The sequence below is a fragment of the Castor canadensis genome, chromosome 1, assembly GCF_047511655.1.
Source record: "Castor canadensis chromosome 1, mCasCan1.hap1v2, whole genome shotgun sequence".
NCBI lineage: Eukaryota > Metazoa > Chordata > Mammalia > Rodentia > Castoridae > Castor > Castor canadensis.
In genome coordinates, this window is record NC_133386.1 from 36122893 (window position 1) to 36149524 (window position 26632).

At 39.2% G+C, this 26632-nt stretch overlaps 1 protein-coding gene across 1 annotated transcript in view; it reads left to right on the forward strand.

Annotated features, from left to right (window-relative positions):
* Positions 1–2918: 2918 nt before the first annotated feature.
* Mtcl3 (MTCL family member 3) overlaps positions 2919–26632 on the forward strand; it is a 33992-nt gene continuing 10278 nt past the window's right edge. The window contains exons 1-3 of the mRNA XM_074075103.1: positions 2919–4013; positions 4463–4687; positions 5955–6113. Coding sequence (XP_073931204.1) covers positions 2919–4013; positions 4463–4687; positions 5955–6113 — 1479 coding nt within the window. The remainder of the gene's footprint in view (positions 4014–4462; positions 4688–5954; positions 6114–26632) is intronic.

Below are 26632 nucleotides of genomic sequence, written 5' to 3' on the forward strand. Positions count from 1 at the left end.
TTTGCCTACCATAATCTACGGTGGAAACGACATCTGATGACTCCGCCCGAGCTGGGGGTGGGGAGGGCGCACCGCGTGTAGAGCGCGGCTGAGAATTAAAGTGAGGGAACAAAGAGAACTCCGGGCCGCCGCCCGCCGGGCCTCGCAGCTGCATCCGGAGACGCCACTCACGCCGGGAAGGCTGCAGGAGCTCGCCTCCCAGAGAAGAGAGCTCAAGTAAATAATTGATGGCGATTGATCCGCCCCGAGACAAAGCTTTGCACAAAACCAGTGCTTCCGATTTTAAGTGATTTTGGAATCTTTTGCCAAGTACGGGAAATGAGAGTGGAGCAAGGACTTTGAGTGAGGCTGCCAATCTTCCATCTCGGGCGTGGCTCTAGCTTTTTTGTCTTCTTGTCTCCAACCCCACCTCCACCACCCCATCCCTGGTTCCTCGTCCCCACTTTCTCTTTCCTTTTCAAAGTAACCTCTCTATGGTTACTACTATCCAGTCCTTCCTTCAATCCCGCCCTCTCCCCTGCCCAGTCGGTTGAGGTCAGCTCATGAATACTTTCCCGGGAGCGTCTGGCACCGCTTGGTACCTCGGGTGCTCGCCTGCTGAGAGCCACAGCGCTGGCCCAGCCCTGGACCGTCAGCGAGGAACCTGCCTGGAAGACAGCTGAATCTTGAGGTTACCGCCATTGTTTGGAGAAGTCGAGTGAGTGGGTGTGGAACTGAGGCTAGCCGGCGTGCTCAGCCAGAAAAATCTCACATAATACTAGGAAGTTGAACTTTCTCTGACAGATCTAGAAATAAACCTTGAGATCTCCGGAATATCAGAAGGGAAGAAAGTTCTGTTGATTTGCATCAGCTTCTTGAGGACATCGCCTCTGCTGAGAAGTGAGCAGTTCTGGATTTCTAAAGGGATGGGAACATGAAATGGGGTGGGTCTGGGGGGCAGATAAAACTTGAGGTTCAATGTTTCTTTTGGCCTTGTTGGGGTTGCTTGGGTGATGATTTCCATGGGGGAAGCCTGAAAGAGATGCAGCATCTTGTCACTTTGTGGGAATCACAAAGTGACAGCAGCCAGGTGCTTTTGTTTATGGAGGCCAGTTATAGGAAGCAGAGCTTTCTTTGGGATTAAAATTGTCTGGGGACCAGGCTTAAGTGTTATCTAATAGCTTCCCAGCTCCGGAGTGGTTATTCTTAATTAAAAAACAAACATTTGCATCGTTATATCATTAGTTGGGGGCCCATATTCCCTTGACCCATGCTGATTAACTAGGCCATTCTAGTAGCCTTGTGGCTCCAAAAGAAGTAGAGGAAAGAAAGTTGGTGAGCAACTTTTTCCTCCTCAAATTGTCTTTGATTACCTTTATAGTCCAAAGTGAGTTTGAAGGAGATCCCAGAAATAGAAAGGGGGGGGAGTGGAGAACGAAGCTTTCAGCAATATTTCTTTATCAAATGAAGAATTACTACATCCTAAGTTATGATGATCCTTAGGATCATAACTTGTTAAACAACAAGTTCTTGTTAAACAACAAGAATAATCAAGTAAAGTGGTCAGGTAACCCTTCTTACCCTTCTTAAAGGGACTAATTTTTCAAGTAGAGCTTTATGCCATTCATGTCCTTTCTGTGCTACTGCCTCAGGAGTTTTCTTCCCTAGTGGCCTAGTTAGCTAGTTAATCTGGTGCCTTTTCCTTGGAAACAGCTTGCTGTATTAAAGATTACATGATGGATTTATTTTGGAAAGATACACAAAGGAAACTGATCTTACCAGACTGAAGGAAGATGGGATGCACCCACCTTCTGAGTGCAGGGCCAGTCCATCTAGAATTTGGCTTCACAGGAGAGAATAAGCACTTTAAAAGTACAAGTTAGCCTATTATATACCATCTAAGAAGATGCTTATGAATGAAAATATTTTCTACTTGCAGTTACACATGAAACTAAAATGAATCTCTAGAACTACAGTATCAAGTAAGTTTAGAAGACTTCATGTCATGGAACAAGGACTGTATAGAGCTGCCCATCAATTATTTCAAAAGTTTTTTTTTTTTAATAGTATTGGGGTTTGAGCTTGATTTGTGCTTGCAATGCTGGTGCTCTACCTCTCGAGCCACAACTCCATCCCCAAAAGTATTTTTCTAAGGTTAAAAAAAGAATCTGTTGGGTTGTGAGTGACTGAAGCATATAAATTTTCTTGAAACTGGGGGTGACTTAAAATCATTATTTATCTTTTTCTTTTAGTCCTATTCTAAAAATATTGGGTGCAACATTAGGGGTTCAATCTGCTTGAGAAAATTGTCATCCGCAGCAAATTTTCTCTAGCAACCTATAAAACCATAACCCCTTTTCGCTAATTGGCACATTCTGATGCTAATTAAATAGAATTTTCTCACTAAAGTAGGCTTAAAATACAGATTTGATACTGAGGAAAGCCACAGTGGTGAAAGTGGAGGCTTGACAACTCTAGTATTGTATACATCTACTTTTCTTTCCAAAGCCTCTTCGCTTTATTTCTTTTCTTCTTTCCTAGCTTCATTCCCATCAATCCCTTTCTGACTCTGTATCTCACCCTTGGAAATCTGCTACCTAGAGAACGCAAGCTCCAGTTGCTTTCTGTCCTGTCATTTTACTGACATGGAGTAAGATGGAGACAGCGCCACTCTGGGCAAACTGAGCAGTGACAGCTCTCCATCCTATTTCTAAAGTCAAAGCTTCTTTCTATTAAACGCCTCCCAAGGCTTATCATTTTCTGGAGCTTCCCTTGTACAGCAAAAATCACCCTTTGCTCTGTAACGTCGCAGACATATATCTTTCTCGTCTTTTGTTTCCGTGCCAGCTTACAAAGGAAGGTTGGTGGCGGTGAGGAGGGAAAACAATGATCTAGTGGTGAATTCCGAGTCGCATCTGGTAGGTTCTTCCCAGACTGCCATGAGTCAGCCACCAACCGGGGGCGCTGCCCCTGCCGCAACCTCAGCTTCTGCAGCCGCCGCAGCCACCGAGGCTCGCCTGCATCCGGAGGGCAGCAGCAGAAAGCAGCAGCGAGCTCAGTCACCCGCTAGACCGAGGGACAATTCTTTCCGACAGACAACCGCAGCCACCAGGTCCCCTGTGGGGGCTGGCACTAAACTCAATTCTGTTCGGCAGCAGCAGCAGCAACAGCAGGGGAACAAGACTGCCAGCCGCGCGGTGCCTGCGGCGGGCTCTCGAGCAGGCGGAGGCGGGACGGAGAAGGCGGTGCCCCCAGCACCCAAAGGGGCCGCTCCGGGAGCTGTCCAGCCTGTGACTGGTGCTGAAGCAGTCCCCGCGGCGACCCTGGCCGCTGTGGGCAGCAGGAGACCCGGGCCTCCAGAGGAGCCACCCCGGGAGATAGAGTCAGTGCCCTCGAAACTCGGGGAGCCCCCTCCGCTTGGGGAAGGAGGAGGAGGGGGCGGGGAAGGAGGAGGAGTCAGCGGTGGCTCCGGGGACAGGGAGGGGGGTGCTCCGCAGCCGCCGCCGCCCAGGGGCTGGCGAGGGAAAGGCGTTCGCGTTCAGCAGAGGGGCGGCAGCAGTGGGGAGGGGGCCTCCCCTTCGCCATCTACCTCTTCGGTGAGCAAAACCCCAGGCCCCAGCAGCAAAAACTCTGCGAGCGGTGTTGCAGGGGGCGGCAGCGGCGGTGGAGGGAGCTACTGGAAAGAAGGATGTCTGCAGTCTGAGCTCATCCAATTCCATCTCAAGAAGGAGCGGGCGGCAGCGGCGGCGGCCGCGGCTCAGATGCACACGAAGAACGGCGGCGGCAGCAGTAGCAGCCGCAGCTCCCCGGTTGCAGGCGCCCCAACCATTTGTGAGCCCCTGATCGTCCCTTCCTCCTCGCCAATGGCGGCGGCCGCGGAGGGCCCCCAGCAAAGCGCAGAGGGCAGCACCAGCGGCGGGGGCATGCAAGCGGCGGCTCCCCCTTCGTCGCAGCCGCACCCGCAGCAGCTCCAAGAGCAGGAGGAAATTCAGGAGGAGATGGAGAAGCTGCGGGAGGAGAACGAGACTCTCAAGGTGAGGGCTGGGGAAGCGGAGTGGGGGAGGGGAAGCATGGCCTCAGAGGATTAGGGCGTGTCCGGGAGGGGGCGGGGGTGAGGGAGAGGAGGACAACCTGTTAGGAAGCTTTAAAGGAGGGGAACTGATAAGGTGGGGATGGATGTTCCCATCCTGGTCCGGATTTGAAACAGTGTTAGGTTTCATTTAAAATGAAATCTGGGCCTTCGTCTTTCTAATCATCGTTTGTCCCACTTTTTCTAGCTCTAGAGAGCGCTAGAGTGAGAGAGAAGGCCTACCGTGGGTCCCTTTTTTCTAGTTCTCCTTCATTCAGCTCCTTGTCACTCCTGTCTCTCTGGAGAGGGGGCCCATAAAGCTGGGAATTTGGAGTTGGGATGGTATGTGCACGGTGTGTATCCGAGGGGCTGAAAGCGAGGCTGATTTTGACCTGTGGCCTGTCACCGCCTCAGAACGAGATCGATGAGCTAAGAACCGAGATGGACGAGATGAGGGACACTTTCTTCGAGGAGGATGCCTGTCAACTGCAGGAAATGCGCCACGAGTTGGAAAGAGCCAACAAAAACTGCCGGATCCTGCAGTACCGCCTCCGCAAAGCAGAGCGCAAACGGCTCCGTTACGCACAGACAGGGGAGATCGATGGCGAGCTGTTGCGCAGCCTGGAGCAGGACCTCAAGGTCTGCAGCACCGGGCTGGCGGGCGCGAGGAAGGGGCGGCGGGTGGGACTGTGGTTAAGGACTCCTTGTGGTGAAGGGCTTTTTGTGGTGACTCACAAAGAGTTGTATGAACAGTTTCCCAGAATATCGTGGTCTCCAAAGGGGAAAGTACAGACAGGTGCATCTGAAATGTTGAGTATTTGTGGAGAGGATGAGCATAGGGGGCTCTCCCAACAGTAACTGTGGCTGTTCTAGAAGGGATGGGAAGAGGGTTCCTTCCTCCTGTGCTGAAACAAGGCTGTGGCAGACCCCAGGCTTGGTCTTAACGTGGTGGTGTCCAGTGTCTGTCTTCCAAGTGAAGGCCCGGTTGAACCAAGCATTCAAGAGCAGTGTGATGTGGACTCCCAGAGTAAGAATAGCCCTGGGAAAAACAACAGAGTTGAGATTTCTTTCAGCAGGTCCCCGCCTCCCTACCAGGACTCTTCTTTTCTGCACTTACACTTCAGTAACTCCCTGAAAGGAAAACTGTGTAAATTGTAGCCCATTTTGGAGAAGTAAAGACAATAAAGCAAACGAAAAACCCCATCTGAAGTGAAGTTGCTCCTTCAGAATCTTTCCTATGAGAGAAACCTCAACCTTGAAAATATGTTTTTTAGACCAGTGTGGTTTCTTCAGTTCAGTTTGACTATAGGCAGATTTATTGATAATGCAAACCAGTTATAATATTTATCACTGTTGGCAACCAAATATAGTTTCAATTGTGTTAATTTTATAAATATGAAAATAAAATGCTATTTCCCTATATTAAAGAAAGGCAAGAGTAAACAGTTCATCAAAGCCATTTTTAGACTAATTTTTTTTCTTTCTCAAACTTTTGTTGGGTGTTCTCTATTTACCAGGCACTGTAGCAAGCATTGTTACTTATATTATTATTTCATTTTGTTTTAAGAAAAAGAAACCCTTAGGGTAGAGATTATTAATGTAACCATTTTACAGGTGCAGAAACTACCTGGCTTCTTGCTAGCTGTGTGACCATGAGCATTTATTTCACTTCTCTGAGATTGTTTCCTTCTGTATAAAAGAGGAATAATAATAATAACAACACAAATCTCAAGGAATTGGTGTGAGGATTAAATGGATGATATATGTGAATGGCTTATGGGTAATCTTTCCTTGGACTACATTTGAAACACTAACTGTAATATGGTAAGCTCTGTGTAAGTATTAGCTCTTAATATTTTTCAACATGAATAAGATTGTATTTTATCTTACAAACACTTTAATTTAGGTTGCAAAGGATGTATCTGTGAGACTTCACCATGAACTGGAAAATGTGGAAGAAAAAAGAACAACAACAGAAGATGAAAATGAGAAACTGAGGCAACAGCTTATAGAAGTTGAAATTGCAAAGCAAGCCTTACAGAATGAGCTGGAGAAAATGAAAGAGGTCAGTTCTGATTATCTAACAGTGATAATATATACATTTAGCTGTTTAGAAAAGAATCACAATGGCTAATATGACTGCTAAAATAACCCCATCTTTTTTTATAATTATAAGACAATTTGTTGTTCTCATCCAGTATAGTAATAAATACACCATTTCATACTCATAAGTAAGTAAGAAAAAATTATAATTTGAGCCTTGCTGCTAGCTTGACATAATATGAATTAGGACTGATGTTTCATCTCTGTGTCTTAATTAAATGAATTAAGCAGCACACCAAACATAAGGGTGTAAAGAGTAGGAAGGAGTGATGCTTGTGTTAGTTGAGGGGAACAGTTTTGTGAAATTGCTACTGAGTTCCCAGAAACATAAATTTCTAAAATAGACAAGGTTATAAAGGCCGTTTAATCTGTTCCAATCATTGCATGAATTTTCTCTGTAACAAAGTCCCCAAGATGGTCTGATGCTTAGAATATCATGAGTGACTAACCCTGAAGATCTTCCACAACAGCCAATTCTATCACTTCACAGCTCTGTTAAAAGGTTTTCTTTGTTTTGAGTTGAAATCTTTTTAATTGTGACTTAGGCCAATTCATTTTAGTTCTAAGGTAGAAGAATCTAAGTCCTCTCTTCCATGTCAAATATTTGAAGATTCCTATCTTATTTACCTTGAGTCTTCTCAAAGAATTAAATAAAGATCACAGAAAATAATCAGAGAAGAAGAGAAACAGTAAAGGTCTATTAACACATAGTTAAATTCATGACAAATATTAACTTCATTTGAAATAAAATAATGTTTTCCTTTGAAAACTACCTAAGTAGGTATAATGCACTTGAGAAAACTGATTTTGAGAATTAGCAAGTGCACAGGTGGCTTTTATACAATTTTTTCTGCTTGGATATACAGACTCCTAAAGAACATCTTAATCTTTCCATGGACTTAGGTATTGAGTATATATAATTTCTGTGCTTACTTCAGAATGGTACAAAAATCTGTCTATCATGTAACTGAAACTATCAATAGTCTAATTAGGAATGCATAAATGTAAGAACTTTGTAGAATATGGTTTTAGTGAAGTAAGCTATTTTTTTGTGATCTTAATTACTCTTATATTATCCTGACTTTAAACATATTTTTAACATAATAAAATAGGAAAAATTAAATGTTGATGTATCATCTTTGGCTACTAGCTACAGATGGCTCAGTGTTACTGTATGAAACAATGGAGACTGATTGCTGTATAAACTATCTTCACCAATAACTAACTGGGTGACTTTAAAAGTCTCTATTTATTCCATTATAAACTGTGAACATTGTTTTAAATGAATCTCAACATCTCTTACTACTATATACTTTAGCATGAAATCTAGAAAATTACCATTTAAGGAACATCATAGATTTTTTTCAAATATGAAATTAATGTAGATATACATAAACAAAATTAATAAAGATATACATTAGCTTCAAAATAATATACAGTTGAAGAATGTCCAAATTTGAAATTTCATGTCTGCAGGAGGAGGGCATGAAGTAGTTAGATGTATTAATTTTCTAGGCTGCTGTAACAAAGTACCAAATACTTAGGTGGCTTAAACAACAATTTATTTTCTCACAGTTCTGGAAGCTAGAAGTCCAAAGTCAAGATTCTGGTAGGGTTGGTTCCTTCTGAGAGCTGTGAGTGAAGGATTTGTTCAACACCTCTCTCCTTGGTTTGTTGATGGACATCTTCATGTTCACAAGTCTGTTTCCAAATTTCCCCTTATAAGAACACCAGTCATATTAGGTTTCGAGTCTGCTCTAATGACGTCACTTCATCTTCATTACTTCTGTAAAGAACTGATCTCCAAATAAAGGTACATTCTAAGGTACTGGAGATTAGGATTTCAACATAGGAATTTGACGGGAAGGGTACATGGGGAAGAACACAATTCAACCCACAATAGTAGCCATTTAAGAGCTTCTTATGCACAAAGAGAAAGTTTATTGTCAGTCCTGTTAAGCTTTATTTCCTTTTCATATATCACTTGTGCTCTGTCATATTCTTTGTTTATACAATTAAAAACATTCAGCCAGGCACCTGAGGCTCACTTCTATAATCCTAGCGACTTAGGAGGCAGAGATCAGGAGGATCATGTTTCAAAGCCAACCTGGGCAAATACTTCACAAGACCCTATCTCAAAAACACCAACCACAAAAAAAAAAAAGGACTGATGGAGTGATCAAGGTATAGGCCTTGACTTCAAGCCCCATTACCTCAAAAAAAAAAATATATATATATATATTCAAGCAAAATCACACTTCCATTTTATTACCAGAAATAAAAGAGAAATCCTTTGTAATTTAGTGTCATGTGGATGTTTTTCTGAGTGGATATTTGAAATGTTGGATTTAAAAGTGGCATAAGAATTTTCTGATTTTCATCGTGTGTCCTGGAAAGGGCAAAATGTTCACAGACTGTCCACTAGCCAGACAGATTGGACATCTCCCATCTTAAAATAACAGTCCAAGTAATCTTATTACAAGAGGGAAGAGCTGGAACCTAGGAATATCCTCAGTAGAATCATCATAAAGAGGCATTTCTTTGACTCTGTTCCCCACACACTTCCCTGTAACTGTTTCTTCCTTTAGGGCTATCGTTCTAGATTAGGAAAATGCTGTTGCAGCAACAGGCAGTGTGGGCATGTTTCAAGCCAGAGAAGCAATTTGCATTCTCCTTGGAGTTATAAAAGCCAAACTCTAATCCCTGATTAAAGTTTTCTTGACCCTATATAAACATAAGGTCAAGAGTGGTGACTCATGTCTTTAATCCAAGCTATGCCATAGGCATTGGAGGATAATGGTTTGAGACTTATGCAAAAAGCATAAGATCCTGTCTGAAAAATAATCTAAGCCAAGAGGGCAAGAGGTGTGGCTCAAGTGATAGAGCATTTGCCAACCAATTGTAAGACCATAAGCTCAAACCCTAGTACTGTCAAAGATAAAAAATAAAGAATGCAAGCATAAAACTCTAGGTAATTTGAGAACATATATGCAGGACCTCAGCTTTTAAGTAACATTTTATTTAAAAAAATAGTATTAGAAATTGGACCTGGGGAGAAAAATACAAACTAGAGGACATGAGATAGAGTGGAATATATAGGTATGAGGAACACTGAATGTCATGAAAGAAATATGAAAAATATTCTGACAGGAGTGTTCTATACTTATCCACTGAGGTTGACCTTCATAGTGTTTAGAAAAGTGTCAGAAGTAGAAAAGGCAGCTAAAACATGTTTAGAAATCAGAAATGCTTCATTGAAAAAAGAATTTTATAGTGATAACTTTATTATCCTCTACGAAGATTAAAACTGAGCTGCAATAGTAGCTAGATGACTTTATGGGGTAGGTGTTATTAACTTCTTGCCTTCTTAGTTATAAAATGAAAACATACGTAAATCCTTCCTGAATGTTAACCACATGAATTGTAAGCTCTTTGTGTCACTCTGCATAAAAAAACAGAACCATCTCAAGTTCTCCATTAGGAAAAAAGGATCTAGTTATGGAGTGAAATCATAAAATATTAAATAGAATATACTGGAAATAAGCAATCCTCTAATTCCAAGATTTTAGTTGCTTATGTGGAGCCATATAGATGTTGGAACAACACCATTGGGACCAATAGACCATCTGCTAGAGTTTGGAACCATTTACTAAGACTTTAACTAGCTTTGAGGGTATTGACCAATTGCTCTCAGAGCTAGTGACTACACAAAGTCCTGTGTACCTGCTCACATCCATTTGTTCATCTTCTTCCCCTGAGAGAATGGAGTAGGCACCTGGAAGTAAGAAGAATTGAGTAGAGGCAGGACGGAGGTAATTAGTTTAATCTTCATCAATCCCTTGCTTGTATTGAAACAACTGATACTCTGCCAACCACAAACAAGAGGGACCTCTTAGAATGCTGCCTTTGAATCTTAAGAGCATTCTCATCCCAATTATAAAACATTTTTACAAGTAGCAGAATGCTTTCTTCTTGGAGAAAAACACCTTTACCTTTCAATAACCTGGGGGAAAATGAGTCTGTCTTTCAACATTACAAGTAATCAGAGCAACATATTTATGTTTTCCTATGAAAATTTATCTCATGGAAAGGAGAACTAGCTTTTTGAGTTTTCGGATACATAAGGGCACAAATAAGATTAAGTGAGGTTATGGAGGAGACACTATACAGCATATTCTCTGAGTTGGGTGAGTTTTTGCTCCAGTTGAATTGGTGATTACTGCCCTTCATGAAGTTCTGTTGCTGTAGGAGGGAACATTATTTTCCAAGCTTTGAAATTCCCTGTACTCTTCAGGAGAAAGGAATCTTCTCATATCTTTTGTGTTTGTTTTGTCGGTACTGGCTTTTGAACGCAGGGTCTCCTGCTTGCTAGGCTGGTGGTCTACTACTTGAGACATGCCACCAGCCCTCTTTTGCTTTTAAATTCTTGTCAGATAGCATCTCATTTTTGCTAACTTTTCACCTGGTCTGGCCTCAAATTGTGATCTTCCCCAATCACCACCTCCAGAGTAGGTGAAAGACTCCCCCTGGCTCATGTCATTTTTAAGGTCTTGTGCTTAGAAAAGAATTGATGATTGACCTTTAAGCAAAAATCACCAGCAGTATGGCAAATGGAAGAAACAGTGAAGTGATGATAGAAACTGTTTAACAAATCCTTTCATTTCAGAATCTATTTCTTTTTGTTGTTGTTGTTGTTTCATCTCTCATCCTTATATAATAGGCTTAAATGAAAATAATTTTCTTAACCCCAGGCTTTACTCTAGAGGGCTCTTAACTGGCCTACTACAACAGCATCCTCTATCTATCTGGGGACTTTTATTTTTGGTGCACTTGGTTAATATATCCTAACTATTACAATGAATTTTCATTCTAGAACACAACAATAATTAGCACTATAAATTTTAACATTAGCATCTCTGTTTTATATCTGTATTGCTGGTTCTCTTTTCATGTAGAACCCTTTAATAGACACATTCTTGCTCTATGTGTTTATAATTACCTATTTATTTTCTCATATAAAATAAAGTACTGACCATAATGATACTTGATTTTTGATAAGTTATAATGTGCAAAAAAGAAATGCTGAGTGAAAAAGCAGCTCAAGAAAGGCAGTTTTAGTGGGGAATTCTTTGGCATGCAAATATTTTCTCCTGGCTCTGGTAGTTTATTACAAATTTGAAAGTGGAAGGGACTATAGGTATGGCTCAAGTGGTAGAGTGCTCGCCTAGCAAGAGTAAAATCCTGAGTTCAAAACTCCAGTACAACCAAGAAAATTTAAAAATAGAACAGTTGTCATTGCTATTTTAAAATGAAATGGGCGTTATTTTTAAATGCATCAATTTAGCACTATTACTTTAATCATATCTTATAGATAAAATAGGTTGCTGAGTAACCCAGGCAGAATTAGTGAGAAACTAAATTATAAACAAGGACAAATGTTCCAGGTAAAAATTGGAAAGCTGTCTTCCAGGAAATTACCATGTGTTATGAGTGTATAGTTAAAGGTGTATTTATTTAGGAATTATAGACTTTATCTGATTTTTTAAATGAGATTACATATGCAATTGCACATACTCTGAAGTCCTTCCCAAGATTCAGTCTTGGGTAAGTGGTTGCCATACCTCCAGCAGAGGCAAAGTAGTATCCAAATTAGAAATTGGTGGATTATTTTGTGAAATACAATGAACTTTTATTAAAAAACTTTAAAATTCTGGTTACTTAAATACCAGTCAAGCAGAGTGTGATAGTTCATGCCTGTAATCCCAGCACTCATGAGACAGAGACAGGGTAATCACAAGTTCTAGGCCAGCAAAACTCTGTCAAAATAAGTATTCCACACCCCAACATAGTGGATAAGATCCCAGATCTTCCTTGGCTGGGATTTTGAGGTTTTCGAATATATAGAACTTAAAACTGTAAAGCACTGCACAAATACTGGTTTCACTTGACTAAGCCGCCTAATAAGTGCTTATGTCATAGAACTAGATTTGAGGCCTTACTTGTCATTTCCCCATGACCTTCAGCAAATAACTTGAAGAAAATTGTAGCCTCAGTTTATTTGTTTGTAATTGCAGAAATAAATCTGAATGTTCTCAGAGGTCATTATAAAAATGACCACTTTTTATTTTGTCAGTTACCTATCTTGCTTTTCCATTAAAGTTTCATAGTCAAGGATGGAATTAAATTTCACAATGTAATTACTACTATTATTTTTCATGTATTTAGTTAATAGCCATTTGTTAAACAGTAACTTAATACCTAATGTAGTAAGGCCATATAAATGCAACAGAGGATAGATATAAAGACAGAGATGGCAGAGCATTGCATTAAACTCCAAGTCTGTACTCACTGAAGAGCTACTGAAGGGATTTTAACACAAAGGGTAAGATCTGCAATGGTTTCTCTGTTGCTGCTCAGCATTCAGAGTCTGATTTCCTGCTGTAGAAATAGAACCCAATACCTGATATATAAGGCTGAGGACAAAATGGAGCTTTTCTCATAATCTGAGCCACATTTTATTTTTTATGTGACCTTTACTCTTCACTCTAAAAAGTCTCAAAGACCAGGTGGTAACCAAATGATTCACCATCTTTTTCAATAAATAAACCAATGTGTTGAATGATGACACAAACATTCTGAGGTGGGTTCTTTAACCATGCTGACCTCTGGGGGGAAATCTGCCCCTGCTTCCTGCCCCTGGAATCTGTCAGGGTCTCACCAGAGAAGGTGTGGTGTAACAGTTAATAAGCACTGGTCCTCAGTTAAATAATTAAACATTTGTATTTTACTGTTATTGAAATTTAACTTATTTTTACAACCACCCCAACCCACCACTGATGGTTTTCAAAGTTGCAAGTGTTTATGTTTCCAAAAGCACAATAAAGTTTTCTTTGAGGCTGCTTGGCCTTATATGCATAAACCTCATGTACAACTAGCCCTCATTAAAAACCTCAGTCCCTATCTTAGGGAACTCAGGTGCAGCTGTGAAGCAAATACTTCAAGTGGTGCCTGTGGGGCAGTAATTAACAACACTATTCTCTACTATTCCTCTCTACCAGGGCTACCCTTGGTTGCCTGATAAGGTCCTTGATTCTAACAGTGGCAAAAAATAGCATCTAACCTGTCTCAGTCTTTTACAAAAAGTTAAAAACTCTATAAACTTTGATCTGAATTTAATTAGGCAAACATTTATTAAACACATGCATACACACATACATAATACGTATAAAGGATAATAGATAATGTCACCACAAGGGTAGTCCCTACCCTCAAAAGCTTATTATATATTGATAGAAAAGAAAGTCTTGTAAGTGTAATTTGACAACAGCTTCATGTGTGGGATATGTACCATGATCTTGGGAAGTTCTCATAAGACCAACCAGACTGTGAACTCTATGAGATCAGGGTGCAGACCTGTTTGGGTCACTGTAGCACTCTCAGAATCCTGGTCAGTGCCCGGTCTGCAGGCAGTTTGAACACCTTCTTCTGTAATATGATAATAACTATTATTTCACACTTAACTTGTATATTTTTCCTGTGTTAGACTGTAAACTCTCTCAGACTAAGGACTGAGCCTGTCTTCATCATAATGTCCCCAACAGCCACAAGAGAATCTGGCATGGAGTTGATAAACAATAAGTAATTCTGGCAGCATGTAATAAAGCAAAGTGTGTTACCTCAATTTAAAAAAAAAAAAGGAAAAAAGAAAAGCAACATGGGAATCAGGATTCTTTCCACAGTGTTTATAAACAAAACAAGAAGGGAGCAGATGCACAATGCCAGCATTACCCATTTCCAAAAGTGAAAGACTCTTGAGTCCTTGCTACCTTCTAGAAACTTCTAATCATCTATGTTGCTGCCCTCAAATCCCAATTATCCCCTAGCAGCAACAAGTTTCCCTGAAGCAAGGTCCTGTAGGGTTGTTGGGAAGGGCAATGCGGACAAGAACTTCAGAATAAGGGGACAACTCTGGCACCTTTCCCAGCTCTGACCACATGTGACCGCAGCATTGATCTGTGGTTTAACATCTTTGTGCTTTGGTGAGAAAATGCTGAATGCAGATCCACTGACTCCCAACCCTATCAAACCAAACTGCCTTAACTCCTTAAGGTTTGTGACAGTTAATTTGACAGAGAGATATGGACAGTTATGGACAGTTATCCCAGGGCTTCAGTTACCCAGTAGCCACCAAGGTTGAGGGCTAGTTATATGCCAATCATTGTACCAGATAATTTATGTACAATTATGTTGTTAGTAGTTTCATTTTAGAGATGAAGACTCAAGACTCAGACAGGTTAATATCATGAGCAAGCAGACCTCATCCACAGCTACATCTGTCCACCTCCGAGGCCCACTGTCCACTCGCAGTGTTGCATAGCTTCATTACAGGCACCATCTGCCTCTCCACAGACACAGCCATGTTCCCACATCTGACTTCTTTAGGAACCTTGATACTTCCAGAATTCCCCAAGTGCTGCACTTCCAGGGCCTGTTAGAGGAACAAGCAGTGAGAGAAAACTTCCAAGCTGTCCATGGCGGGCAGTGGGGGGGGGGGAGGCATGAGGGGATCTATTTGATTTCAGAGATAAGAGAATCTTTGGAGAAAAAGCTAGAAATACAGGAATAAAAATGTTTTCAGGTCTGTTGATTCTGTATTGTCTTTTTACAAATGTAATAGATGTATTGCCTCACACCTATCACTTAATAGCTGAATCTCAATTTAATCACCTCCTAAAGGAAAGAATTTTCCCTATCCATTCTGCTCACAGGATAACAGGAGATAGTATGTGTGAAAGGACTTTGTAAGCAGGCAGGAATATACTATACCAGGTGTCGTTTATTGTTCTTATTATATTACATAGCTCTAGTTAGCTGATTGAGACTTCAGCTCCTGGAAGGGTTTTGTTTTGTTTTTTGTTTTTTTCTAGCCTAGAACTAATCCTCCTGCCTCAGCCTCCCAAGTGCTGAGATTCTAGAGGGCTCCAGTATGCCTTGTCTCTAGAAGCAAATTTTAAGACTGCAGGACTGAAATTTTATTTATTTATTCGTTTATTTTTGAAACAAGGTCTCGCTATGTATCCCTGGCTGTCCTCAACCTCCAGAGTGCTGGATTACAGGTGTGCTCTACCATACCCAGCATGAGTGAACTTTTAGACCCAACTGGGACTTCAGTTATTTTATACAGACCTCTGAAAAGCTTTTTCTTTATCTTTTCTTATGAATGTCAATTACTTTCTGAAGCTTCTTTGTACACCATACTTCATCATAAAGCTATTCTAATTCCTTCCTCAGGTCCTAGTCTCTCCTCCACCCACCACACCTGTCCTTGTAGTGCTGCTTCGCTATGCTTTTTTTTTTTCTCTTGGAGATACTGGGGGTTGAACTCAGGGCCTCTCACTTGCTAGGCAGGCACTCTACCACTTAAGCCATGCCCCCAGAACTTTTAGCTCTGGTTATTTTTGAGATGGGGGTCTCGTGTTTTTGCTCAGCCAGCCTGGACCACACACTCCTACTTTGAAGACAGGCTTTCACTATGTAGCTCATGCTAGCCACAAACTGTGTAGCCCAAACTTGCAATTCTCCTGCCTCGGCTTTCCAAGTGTTAGCATTATAGGCCTGTACCACATGTGTAGCACTCTTGTGTTTCTTTTGAGTACATTTGGCATGCAGTTTCACTGTGTATTGGAAAGTATTTTCCAGGTTGAAAATTCAGTTATAGACTTAATGATTTTAGACTTGACTGAATTTTAATGGAAAATAGTTACTTTTTCATGTTTCTGTTCTTCCATGTTAACCTTTAAGGATCAGTTAAGCTCATCATTATCCATATGGTAAATGTCCTGACATTTTTCCATTTTAAATTTACATATTTCACTTAATGGGCTCATTTATGTTCAGCATGATTCAACTTAGAAACACTTAAAATTAAAAATTCAAAGCATTCTGTATTCATCTGCGGCCTGGGTCAGTTATTTCCAATTGTCCAGTCACTTAATCATAGGGGTAAATGGTTAATAGAATGAATGATGTTATTTTTTCTTTCCTTCACAAAGTAAGTTTCTTACCATTATGTTGGCCAACAACATTAAATGATAGCAGAAATAATTAGATAACTCAATTGCTAATTAAATCCAGGTACATAAGGAACACCTGATATGTTCGTATGCATTTGTATCCTCTGTTTTATGCACATGAAAGAAAGATTTTCAAAGAACTTTAGCAAGGGAATCCATCATGTGTACTTACAAGGATCTGTTATATGCAAAGATAGTGTCTTTCAATGATAAAATACACCTGTTAGATATGTCTAAATTTAATTATGTTCTGCAGTAATTCTGAAGGTAGTGATCCTATTTTTAATTCTATTAGTGTTAACTTTAAGGGTTTGGGGCTAACACATATATGGTTTTCACTTTTCCCAGTTACTAAAAATCAAAAATGAAACAGGGAATTAAAAATTCTTTCAGCTAGTCCAACCCCTTAGACTTCAGTCTAATCTTTGTTAATTTAACATAAGAGTATAGACTAAGATTGTTAGTAATAAGTTATTCTTTGTTATAACTGTTATAGTATATATAGTTTCTTTCTTTTTGGGAGTGGATTGGTACTAGGGATTGAACTCAGGGCCTTACACTTGCTAGACAAGTACTGAACCACTTGAGTCTATCTGTAACCTAGTCCTTTTGTTTTTAGTTTGTTTTTCAGGTAGGGTCTCATGCTTTTGCCAGGCTGGCCTCAGACATTGATCCTCCTTCCTATGCCTCCCAAGTAGCTGAAATTGCAGACTTGTATCACCATACCCAGTCTTATGGTTTCAATTTTAAAACTATCTTTTGCTTTCATATCAATTACATAGTCATAAGCAATTATATATATATATAAGCAATTATATATATATAATATATTCAAACAATTTCAGTACTTTCTGATTTTAAATCACAACTTCTACATTTCTAAATTAGAGTTTTATATAATTTTCAACTGATTAAATTATTCCCTTACTTCATTTTTTCAGGAAAAAATTACATTTTCTGAACCAGTGCACATTTAAAAATTGCTTTTGGCTGACTTCATATAAGATTGGCATAATAGAATTATTGAATCAAAAATCTTTTAATTTATACATTTGGTTCTGTTAATTTTGGGTTTTGTTTTGCAATGAATGAGTATGAGTCTGACTTTGATTCCTTTGTAGGTCAAATTATTTTCTTCCTACATATTTATGAATATATTTCTTTGTTCTTTGAATCAATCAGAATCTCCTAGTAGGAAACAGAATTCATCCAGGATAGTTCAAATGAAGAAGAATTACTCACAAAGGTGTGGGCAGAATTAAGAGATCAGACCAGAGCTGGGACAACACTTAGAGAAGACTAGCAATATCGGGAAGCCATCACAGCTCTGAGGAAACAGAGGCCAGTGAAAACTGGAAGTGTGGAGTAAGGTCTGTCAAGTGGTATTTATTGCCTGAAGAAAACTTAGCCACTGCTTAACATGTGGTGTTGAAAAAGTAAGGAAATGAGGGGAAATACCAGACCCATTTCTCTTCCTGCTTCTACCCCTCAACATTCCTGCCAGTGCCTTTGTTGGCCATACTTAACTAGGAGTGAAGTGAGGAGGGAGCTTGTATAAAGTAGTGTACAGAAGTCAGCTTCCAAGTACAGAGCAGGGCAAAGAAGGGGCAAGAAGGAATCTGCTTAGCTGAAGGAGAGTAATTAGTTCAGAAGTAATGTCAGGACATGTCTAGGTGATGGTCTTTGCTTATAATAACACATCAAGAATGTGGAAATCTTTATTCTAAAGTGAACATTCATTTATTCACCTCAGGAAAAGCTTTCTTGTATTATACACTTGATAATCACATGTACTCTATTTTTTTGTCATAGCATTTTATTCACCTTGTATGCATTCATTACTGCTAGTTTCTCTTCCTGTTACTTTCTTATCCTTTTTGTCTGTGACCTTAGACAATTTTTCAGGTTTTAAGTATCATTGAATCAATTTTCTGTGATGTTAGTTCTGCATTTAAAGACACAATACATATTTAATTCTTGTGCTGAAGTTCAGTGTACTTTGAGTTTTCTTATTCCCGGAAGTTCCTTCCTCTTCAGAGCCTAAGCTCCTCTTATGACCCTGTTAGTTCATAGAGGTCATCTTTGTTATCTTGGTAACTGTACGATATTTTCTAAAATGGTTTTCTATTTTTCATAGTAAATACCTTTCAGAAATATATTTTTTGCCTTTTCTTCCCCCTTTGCTGATTTTTAAAAACCAACCTAATGCATTCTATTTTAATAGCTTTAAGATAGATTTATATGCCATAAATTCATTTAAATGTATAACTTAATGGTTTTTAGTAAATATACAGAATTGTACACCCATCACTATAACCCAATTTAAAAACATTTCTGTCACTTGATAAAGATCCCTCATGCCCACTTGCTCTCACCTTCTGTCTTCAACCCTCATTCAACCATGGATGTATTTTCTGAATCTGTAGCATTTTGTTTTCTAAATTCTACATACAACTGTAATCATACAACTGTAATCATACACCTTCTGTCTTCAACCTTCATTCAACCATGGATCTATTTTCTGAATCTGTAGCATTTTGTTTTCTAAATTCTACATACAACTGTAATCATATATATTTGTAATCATACAAATATGTGGCCATGTGCCTTGGCTTCTTTCACATATACCAGAGATTTGAAGGTTCATCCCTATAGCATGTATCAGAACTTTATTTATTTTTTTATTTTCAAATAATATCCAGTTATGTGGTGCCACATTTTGTTTACCCATTCATGAGCTGACGAATATTGCATACTTCCCAATTTTATGATTAATGCTTCTGTGAATACACATCCACATTTTTATGTGGATGTACATTTTTATTCCTTTTGAGTAGATACTGTAGAATGGAATTTCTGGCTCATACAGTGAATTTATGTTTAAGTTTTTAAAGAAACCACCAACTTTTCCAGAGTGTCTGCATCATTTTCATTTCCACAACAATGGGTGAGCATTCCAGTGTATCTATAATATCCTAGCCAACACTCATTACCCTCTTTCTATTACAGCTCTTCTGTTGGGTGTTAAGCAAAACATTGTGATCCTAATTTGTATTTTCATAATGGTATTGAGCATCTTTCATACGCTTATTGTCCAACTACTTATTTTGTGCAATTTCCATACAGTTTTTTGCCCAGTTTTAGTTGTACTTTTCTCTACATATTTTTGAATTCTAATTTAGGCTCTTTCTATATTCTGGATGCAAGTTTTTTTTTTCAGATATGTGATCTGAAAATGTTTTCTTACATGTTTTGTCTTTTTACTCTTTCATTTTTAATTTACATAATATTTTTGCTTATTTATGGGTACAGTGTCATAACTTGATACATGTATATAATGTATAGTAATCAAATCATGACCATTAGCATTTCTGTCTCTACAAATATTACTAGTTCCATGTGTTGGGAACCTTGAAGGTCTTCTCCTCCAGTTATTTTAATGCATATTATGAGAAGCCTATGAGAACTTGTCATAAGCACAGTTGTGCTCAATGACAGGCCGAGTTTGTCATGGGCCTGGATGCAGAAGAGAGCAAGGCAGAATGTAGCTCAGCTGCTTTTCCTAAGTTGTTTACATTTACAGAGGTAGGAACACTCTTGTTATAGTGTTATACCCCTTCCTGAGAACTGTTGCTCAACCTCCTTGTTTACTACTGGATATAAAAGACTGGCTAAAGGAGGACAGGAGGTTTTTTGATGGGGATTTTGATTGGGTGCCGTGGATGCTGCTGCTGGCTGCTGTGTGTCTCCACCAGAGCAGCTTTCTGCACTGAGAACTTTATACATAGGGTTTAGAAAAGCTACACTAAAAAAAAGCTAAAGAGAACATGGGACATTGCAAGTCTAAGGACTGAGACTGTAAGAATTATGCTAATGCAGTTTTTAGGCATGGCTGCTGTTGTTTGTCTGCAAGTCTGAGCACTGAGACTTTAAGAGAGATTAAAGAGAGAACATGGGACAGTGCAAGTCTGATGGGACAGTGAAAGTATAAGGAAAGAGACTTTAAAAAATAGAAAAGAAGACTTTAGAAGCAAGGTTTTAAAGAATAGTAAAGAAGCAAGTCCATAAAGGATAAGAGAAAAAAAGCAAAATGAAAGAAGAGAATAATAGAGTAAAAGAGCAAAGAGGCTGCTGTGTGTCTCCATCCAAGTGCCCTGCACACCTGATCCCAACTTTATGCATGTTTGTCTATCGTTTTTCCTTTCTGGATCTCCCATCACCCCCAGTTAAGTTCAGTAGTAACAGGAGCTTGAGAAAGCTCCCTCCAGTGTATAAGGCAGGACATGGTAGCTCATGCCTGTAATCCCAGCTACTCAGGAGGCAGAGAGGAAAAGGATTACAGTATTAGACCAGCTAGGGCAAAAAGCAAGACCCCATCTCAACCAAGAAGTCCAGTGTGATAGCAGTGCATGCTTGTCAATCCAGCTACAGGGAGGTCATAAGTAGGAGGATTTTAGTCTGAGGCCTTCCCTGGGCCAAAATGTGAGAACCTACCTGAAAAATAAGTAGAATGAAAAGGGCTGGGAGTGTGGCGCAAGTGGTATAGTTGCCTGCCTGGCAAATACGAGCCCATAAGTTCAAATGCTAGTACTGAAAAACAAAAGTGTAGTAAAATATTGTAGACTACAGTTGCCCTACTGTGTTATAGAATTTTAGAACTTCCTCATCTAACTAGATTTTGATAACTGTTACCCAACCTCTGCACTCCCTCTTACCTATGCTTTCTGGTCTCTATGACAACTATTCTGCCTTTATTCCTATGTGATCAACTTATTTAGCTTCCACAAATAAGCAAGAACATGTATTTGTCCTTCAATGCCTGCCTAATTTTACTTTATATAATGTCATCTAGTTATGACCATATTTCTGTAAGTGTTGAACGTTTATAGCTAAATAATATTCTATCTTGATTTTCAACTTGATTGGCCTGACAAACACCCAGGAGATGAGTAATGCACACCTCTGGGTGTGTCTGTGAGGGCATTTCCAGAGACAGTTACATCACGAGACCTTTGACCCAATCAATGCTTTAAACCTTTGATTGATTCAAATTTGAGCAGACTATTATCCCCAGAATCTTACTTCTACTCCCTTTTCAGTGCATTTTATAGATTTTGACTTCTCTGACACAAATTTTTATAATTAAATATCTCAAAAGTGTAATTACATAAAGAATAATTTTGAAATATTCATGTAATACCCAGCCCTTAGCATCCTGCCAATTTGTCATGGCACCTTCAAGCATACTTCTTTATAAGATTCTGAACCAGACACAGCAATGATGTTCAGACATCAATATTAATGAGTTAGAAGCTGGGTGACACACACTGTAGAAAAGACTGAAGAACTCAACCTTTCAACTTACAAATGCTGGTCACAGCTTTTTTTTTTTTGCTTCATTGTACAGAAAGTTTGTGAGGAACTGCTAACACTATCCAGTTATAATTTTCTAAATGTGTTTCTATTGCTTAAATGCAATGATGCTTAAAGCCCAATTCATTAACAACAGCAAATTAGAAGGGAAAATAAATGTCTGCATTTGCTGTCAATCATAGCTTAATAAGCATACATTTACTGTGGATGAAGTGTCTTAAGGCATAAGATAATTTTTAGTGATTTCTATTTCAGAGTCAGATTTTAAAAATCTCAGTTGAGACATCTCCCAGTCTTAAATACATTTTCTTGGGTAGAGTTTTCTAGGCATTTGCATCATTCCCATCTAAGTGGTATGGGCACTAATAATATAAGTACTTTCAAAGAAGTACTTACTGTGGTGCCTTTGCTTTTTAAAAGCAAGGTGGCCATGCATTAAGATCAGTTTTCTATTAGTAATTTGGCAGATCTGCTAAGAACCCCTACTCTACTCCAAAAGAAGTGTCTACTTATTTAAAAAACTATCCCACCAGTGGCCTTGAGTCCCTTGAGGATCTCAGAGAAGCTTGGAAAATAAAGAGACTGATTCTCCCTATGGATCTTGGAAATGTTTTATTGCATGAAATAAATCACATAATGGAAGGCAGGCAATTATTGAGCTTGAACCTGACTTTTAAGGGGGACACCTTCACAAAGATTTTACAACCCCCAACTACTACAGTTTCATCTCAGTTCTACTTCTTGTGTTTCTATAGCAACCATATCCCATTAATAACACAAACCTCTATTCTTTCTCTGCTCTCTGATAGCCCATGATCTTTAAGACCTCTGAGTTCAACATTATACTTTTCAAGTTGCTGGCTTACCTAAGCTTCACTGTACTAGTTATGAAGAGTGTGTTCTAATCTAAAGACATATAAGCACTACTAGCAACTAACACACTAGGAAAAGAGCAGAGGTGTTCTAAACTAATTATTGGCACCAAAGAATGACTTTTATAAATAAAAGACCCTATATAGAAGCCATTTGGTTCTGAGAAGATAAGCCTGATTCCCACACAGGAGAAAATATTTAAAAGTTTTTCATTGGTAGAGCACAGAATTTACCCATTAATATTCCTTGACAATAATTATTTCATATAATCTGTAGTTAGTCTGACCTCTGCTGTAGATATCTACTTTAGTACAGTAGGAAAAGGATGAAGGGGCCAATAAAGGAAAATTCATTGGATTCTTTTATTTAAAAAAAATTCATAAAGAAACTAATATCAGCTATTTCAGTTTGGCATTGGTCAGTTTTTAGAGCAGAAACATAGTTTTTCAGTGTTTTAAGCATTCACTGGAGATAAGTTTTGTCACTTTATAACTCAGAAGACTGGATTGGGTCCTGGGTTTATGAGATAAAGGAAGGACAAAAGTGTCTGGTAAAACGGTTTCAGGTACTTGGAGTAGATGGATTAATGATGAGTTTCTTTTTTTCTTTTCTCCATTCTTTTCTAAATCTTGTCCTTCTTAGCTATCATACAAGCTCGGAAAATCTAATCCTTAAGTTACATTCCAGAATTTTCTAGATACGGCTTCCTTCATATTTGCCTTTATATTTCAATCCTGACTTAACCTAGGAAAAGTACAGAAACCAAAGAACAAACCAGATTTGCTCAAACTAAGGGCAAAATCAACTGATTTAAATTAAAACCTTACATCCAGGAGGATACTGTGGCAATATGTACATTACCTCTTCCTGAAAATGAAGAAGAAAAATCTAAGTTCAAATAGAAGAAATACTTCTAAAATGTGCTGATGTGGTCCCCATGGAAGTGCCATACACACTCACAGTCAATCTCTAAATACTTATGACTTCAAAGCAACATTGAGAGGGAGGTCTAGGGACAGCTGACTGAATCCTGGAAGGAAACTAAAAGAGGCAGGATCTCTGTCTCAACCAGGTCTTGGAAGGACACAAGGAGGGGCTTTTGTCCTTAAATATTATCCTCCTTTTCTTCAGTTACATCCTTGACACCCAGCAGAGAACCCAGCAGAGGTAGAAAGGTGAGGGTGCCCAGAGATTCTGCTCAGGAACACATTGTTCACTCTTATTCTGAAAGGGTGACGTGATCCTGGGATACAGAGGAGAATGTGGGTGAAGGAGAGGCAGATACCAGGTGAACCCACCATGTTGTTGTTCTACACAAAATCTCCCAGTGGTTTTCCTTGTTGTTCACAGTAAGAGCCATGCTTTTCTCCAGCAACAGAACTTGATTCCACAATGGATTGATCAGGCAACATTTTGTAAAGACTTGAACGGGCTTCTAAAAACAGATCTGATCCATGTATTTTCCTCCTGCCTTTGCCAGTGTTTTGACACCAGAAAAGGGTTTTTAATGAAATTGGGTTTTAAATAAAGTGTTTTAAAAGCTCACCTTTCAGTTCTAAATTGCAAATTTTTCTTTTAATATAAGTGGATGCTCAGTTACTGCCAGCCATGTGATCTTGAGTTAAAAGCTGATAGAGTTCACTTAACATTCAAGCTTATTACTGGGTCCACATCAGCACATTTTCAATGTTGAAAATGCAAAGACTCATTGCATATGTGTAATATGTGTGAACTAGTGCCCCAGACCCATGCAACCATGATGGGACAGTGTAGGGAAAGATAGGGTCAGAAATAATAAAACCTGGTGTGCTAGATTGTACTTTTCTTCCTTTGGAGTCACAGTATAACATAGTCATTCAGAGCAAAAGCTCTGAAAATGGGTTACTTGTATGCTGGTTCTAACATTTCCTAGCTAGGTAGTTTATCCTTTGAAGAAATGCCATGAAACTCATAAAACTATAGTCAGATTAGTGGGTGAATACATGTAAAATACTTAGAAAAGTGGGTGGTATATATTTAATCCTCAACAAAAATCCTAGATACTAATGTAACGATAGTTTCCTTCTTCATTTAGTCACAATAGAAATGGGTCTTTCTTTAATTTTATCAACATAGGAGACTTTTTAGATACATAATATATCTTTTGGTAACATTTTAAGCATGCTCTTCTCTTTAATTGTTGAAAACATAAAGATAACTACATATTAAAAAGTAGACCAAATTTCAGTTGAGGAAGTTAATTCCAAACTATTTTTAGAATACAAACAACCCATTTTATTAATTGTTATACAAACACAATTATTGGCAAAACACTGTAATTCCTGGCCTTCACATGGACAAAAAGAACAGCAGCCTCTTTTTGATAAGCCAAGGCTAGGAATGCAAAGAATTAAGAAGTGGACAAGAAATGTTTTCAAAAAAATGTATTTATCTGGAGAACCATCTGAAGTGTCAGTTTTGCCAACAAAGATGAAAACCTGATTATCTATTGTACCACACTAAGGTAGAGGTTTCTAGATTTTGTGCATGAAGATGGGGCAGAATGACAAGAGAGGAAGTGAGACAGTTTTATCATTACAGAAAATGGACTGTTTGAATTGACATTATTGCTATAACTTTTTCTACCCTTATAAGTCACTCATCTTTGTTTCATAGAAGGCAGAAAGTAATAAAAATCTACTGAAATGTGAAAAGGTGATTAAATACTTAGTGAAGATTTAAATGGATCCATAAGGGAATTATTAGTCCCGGAAGTACCTTAAAGGCAATGTACCTTCACTCAAGAGCAAACCATTTTTTACAGAGCTTCCTTTGAACTTAACACACAGGTTTAGAGAGAAGAGTTTTAAAGTTACGTATTATTTATGTCATGTGAGATGAGAAAAAAGGAAAGGATGACATAGAGCTGGGTTGAAGTCAGAGGAGGAGGTTTTTAATGGTGATGTAGCTTTGGTTGGTAAGGAAGACACAGTTTTTGGAGGGCTTTTTTATTTAGAAGGAGGATCTGTAAGGAATTACAAGACTAGACTCACAGAGAGAAGGTTTTGAGTGGAGTAAAGTGAAAGCCTGGATGTATGAGCCATCTGCCATAGCATTGTAGAAAATTTTTACAATAAAAGATTAACCATTTGGGTTGAATGATTTTTGTGAGCTTCAGAGTCTGAGGGTTTTGGAAGAGACATGTCAATAAATCATCCTTTAGGACGTTGGATGATTTTTGACCCATTTTGTGGATTAGAAATTTAGGGTTTGAAATTGAGACAGTCCCAGTTGGACAATTCCAGTGACACCTATGGTCTGAAACCAAGATGATTCCCATGGGACCTGGACTGCGATTGAGAGGTGGTGAGCAATTCCCACTGTGGCCCTACCCGGGAGGACAGGCCTATGAGAAGGTGGACCATTCTCACTGTTAACTGATAGCTACAAGTGTGTGTAGCTGGATATTTTTCAGATGTCCCCAGAAAATAGCAGGTGAATCCATCCAGTGGTGGACGGAGAGAGTCTCTTGCCTGGCCAGGGCTTCCATGGTGCACAGCAGGATTAGAAAGAAACCCAGATGGAGGGGAAAACTCACCAAAATTTGAAAGCTGGTGTTAGGTAGAAATCCAGCGATGGAAGATGGTCTCTGGTGAAGAAAGGGTGGGAGAGCGGCAAAAAAGGAGAGAGATAGTGAGGATGGGGGAGGAAGACTCCAGCCTCCATTTAGAGCCCAAGAATGAATCTGGGAAGAGCTGCTGCTGTCCACCGCTTTTCAGGTTGTGACAGTGGAGAGCTGGAGTCAAACCTATATGCCCTAGCAGTTTGATCTGAGGTGGAAGAAAGCCTGGAGATAGTCTCCTGATAAAGATGTTAAGGTCTCGGAGGACATTGGGATCAAAAGTTTTAAATTTGGGCCATTTAGAGGAATCATCTAACTTGTACTGAGGTCAAATTTTCATAGAAAGACAGATGAGGATTTTTCATTTTAGATCACCTTTTAGGCCCAGTTTGGTAAGATTGTATAAAAGACACCACAGGGGTGAGTCAGAGGGAATCTTTGAGTGGGTATTGCTTTTGGCCAAGGAAGTTTTGGCCTAAGTTCACCTTAGGAAGTTTTTCCTAGGGTGTCCCCCAGAAAAAACTTGCAAAACCAGAAAAACAAACCTGGGGCAGTAGGCAG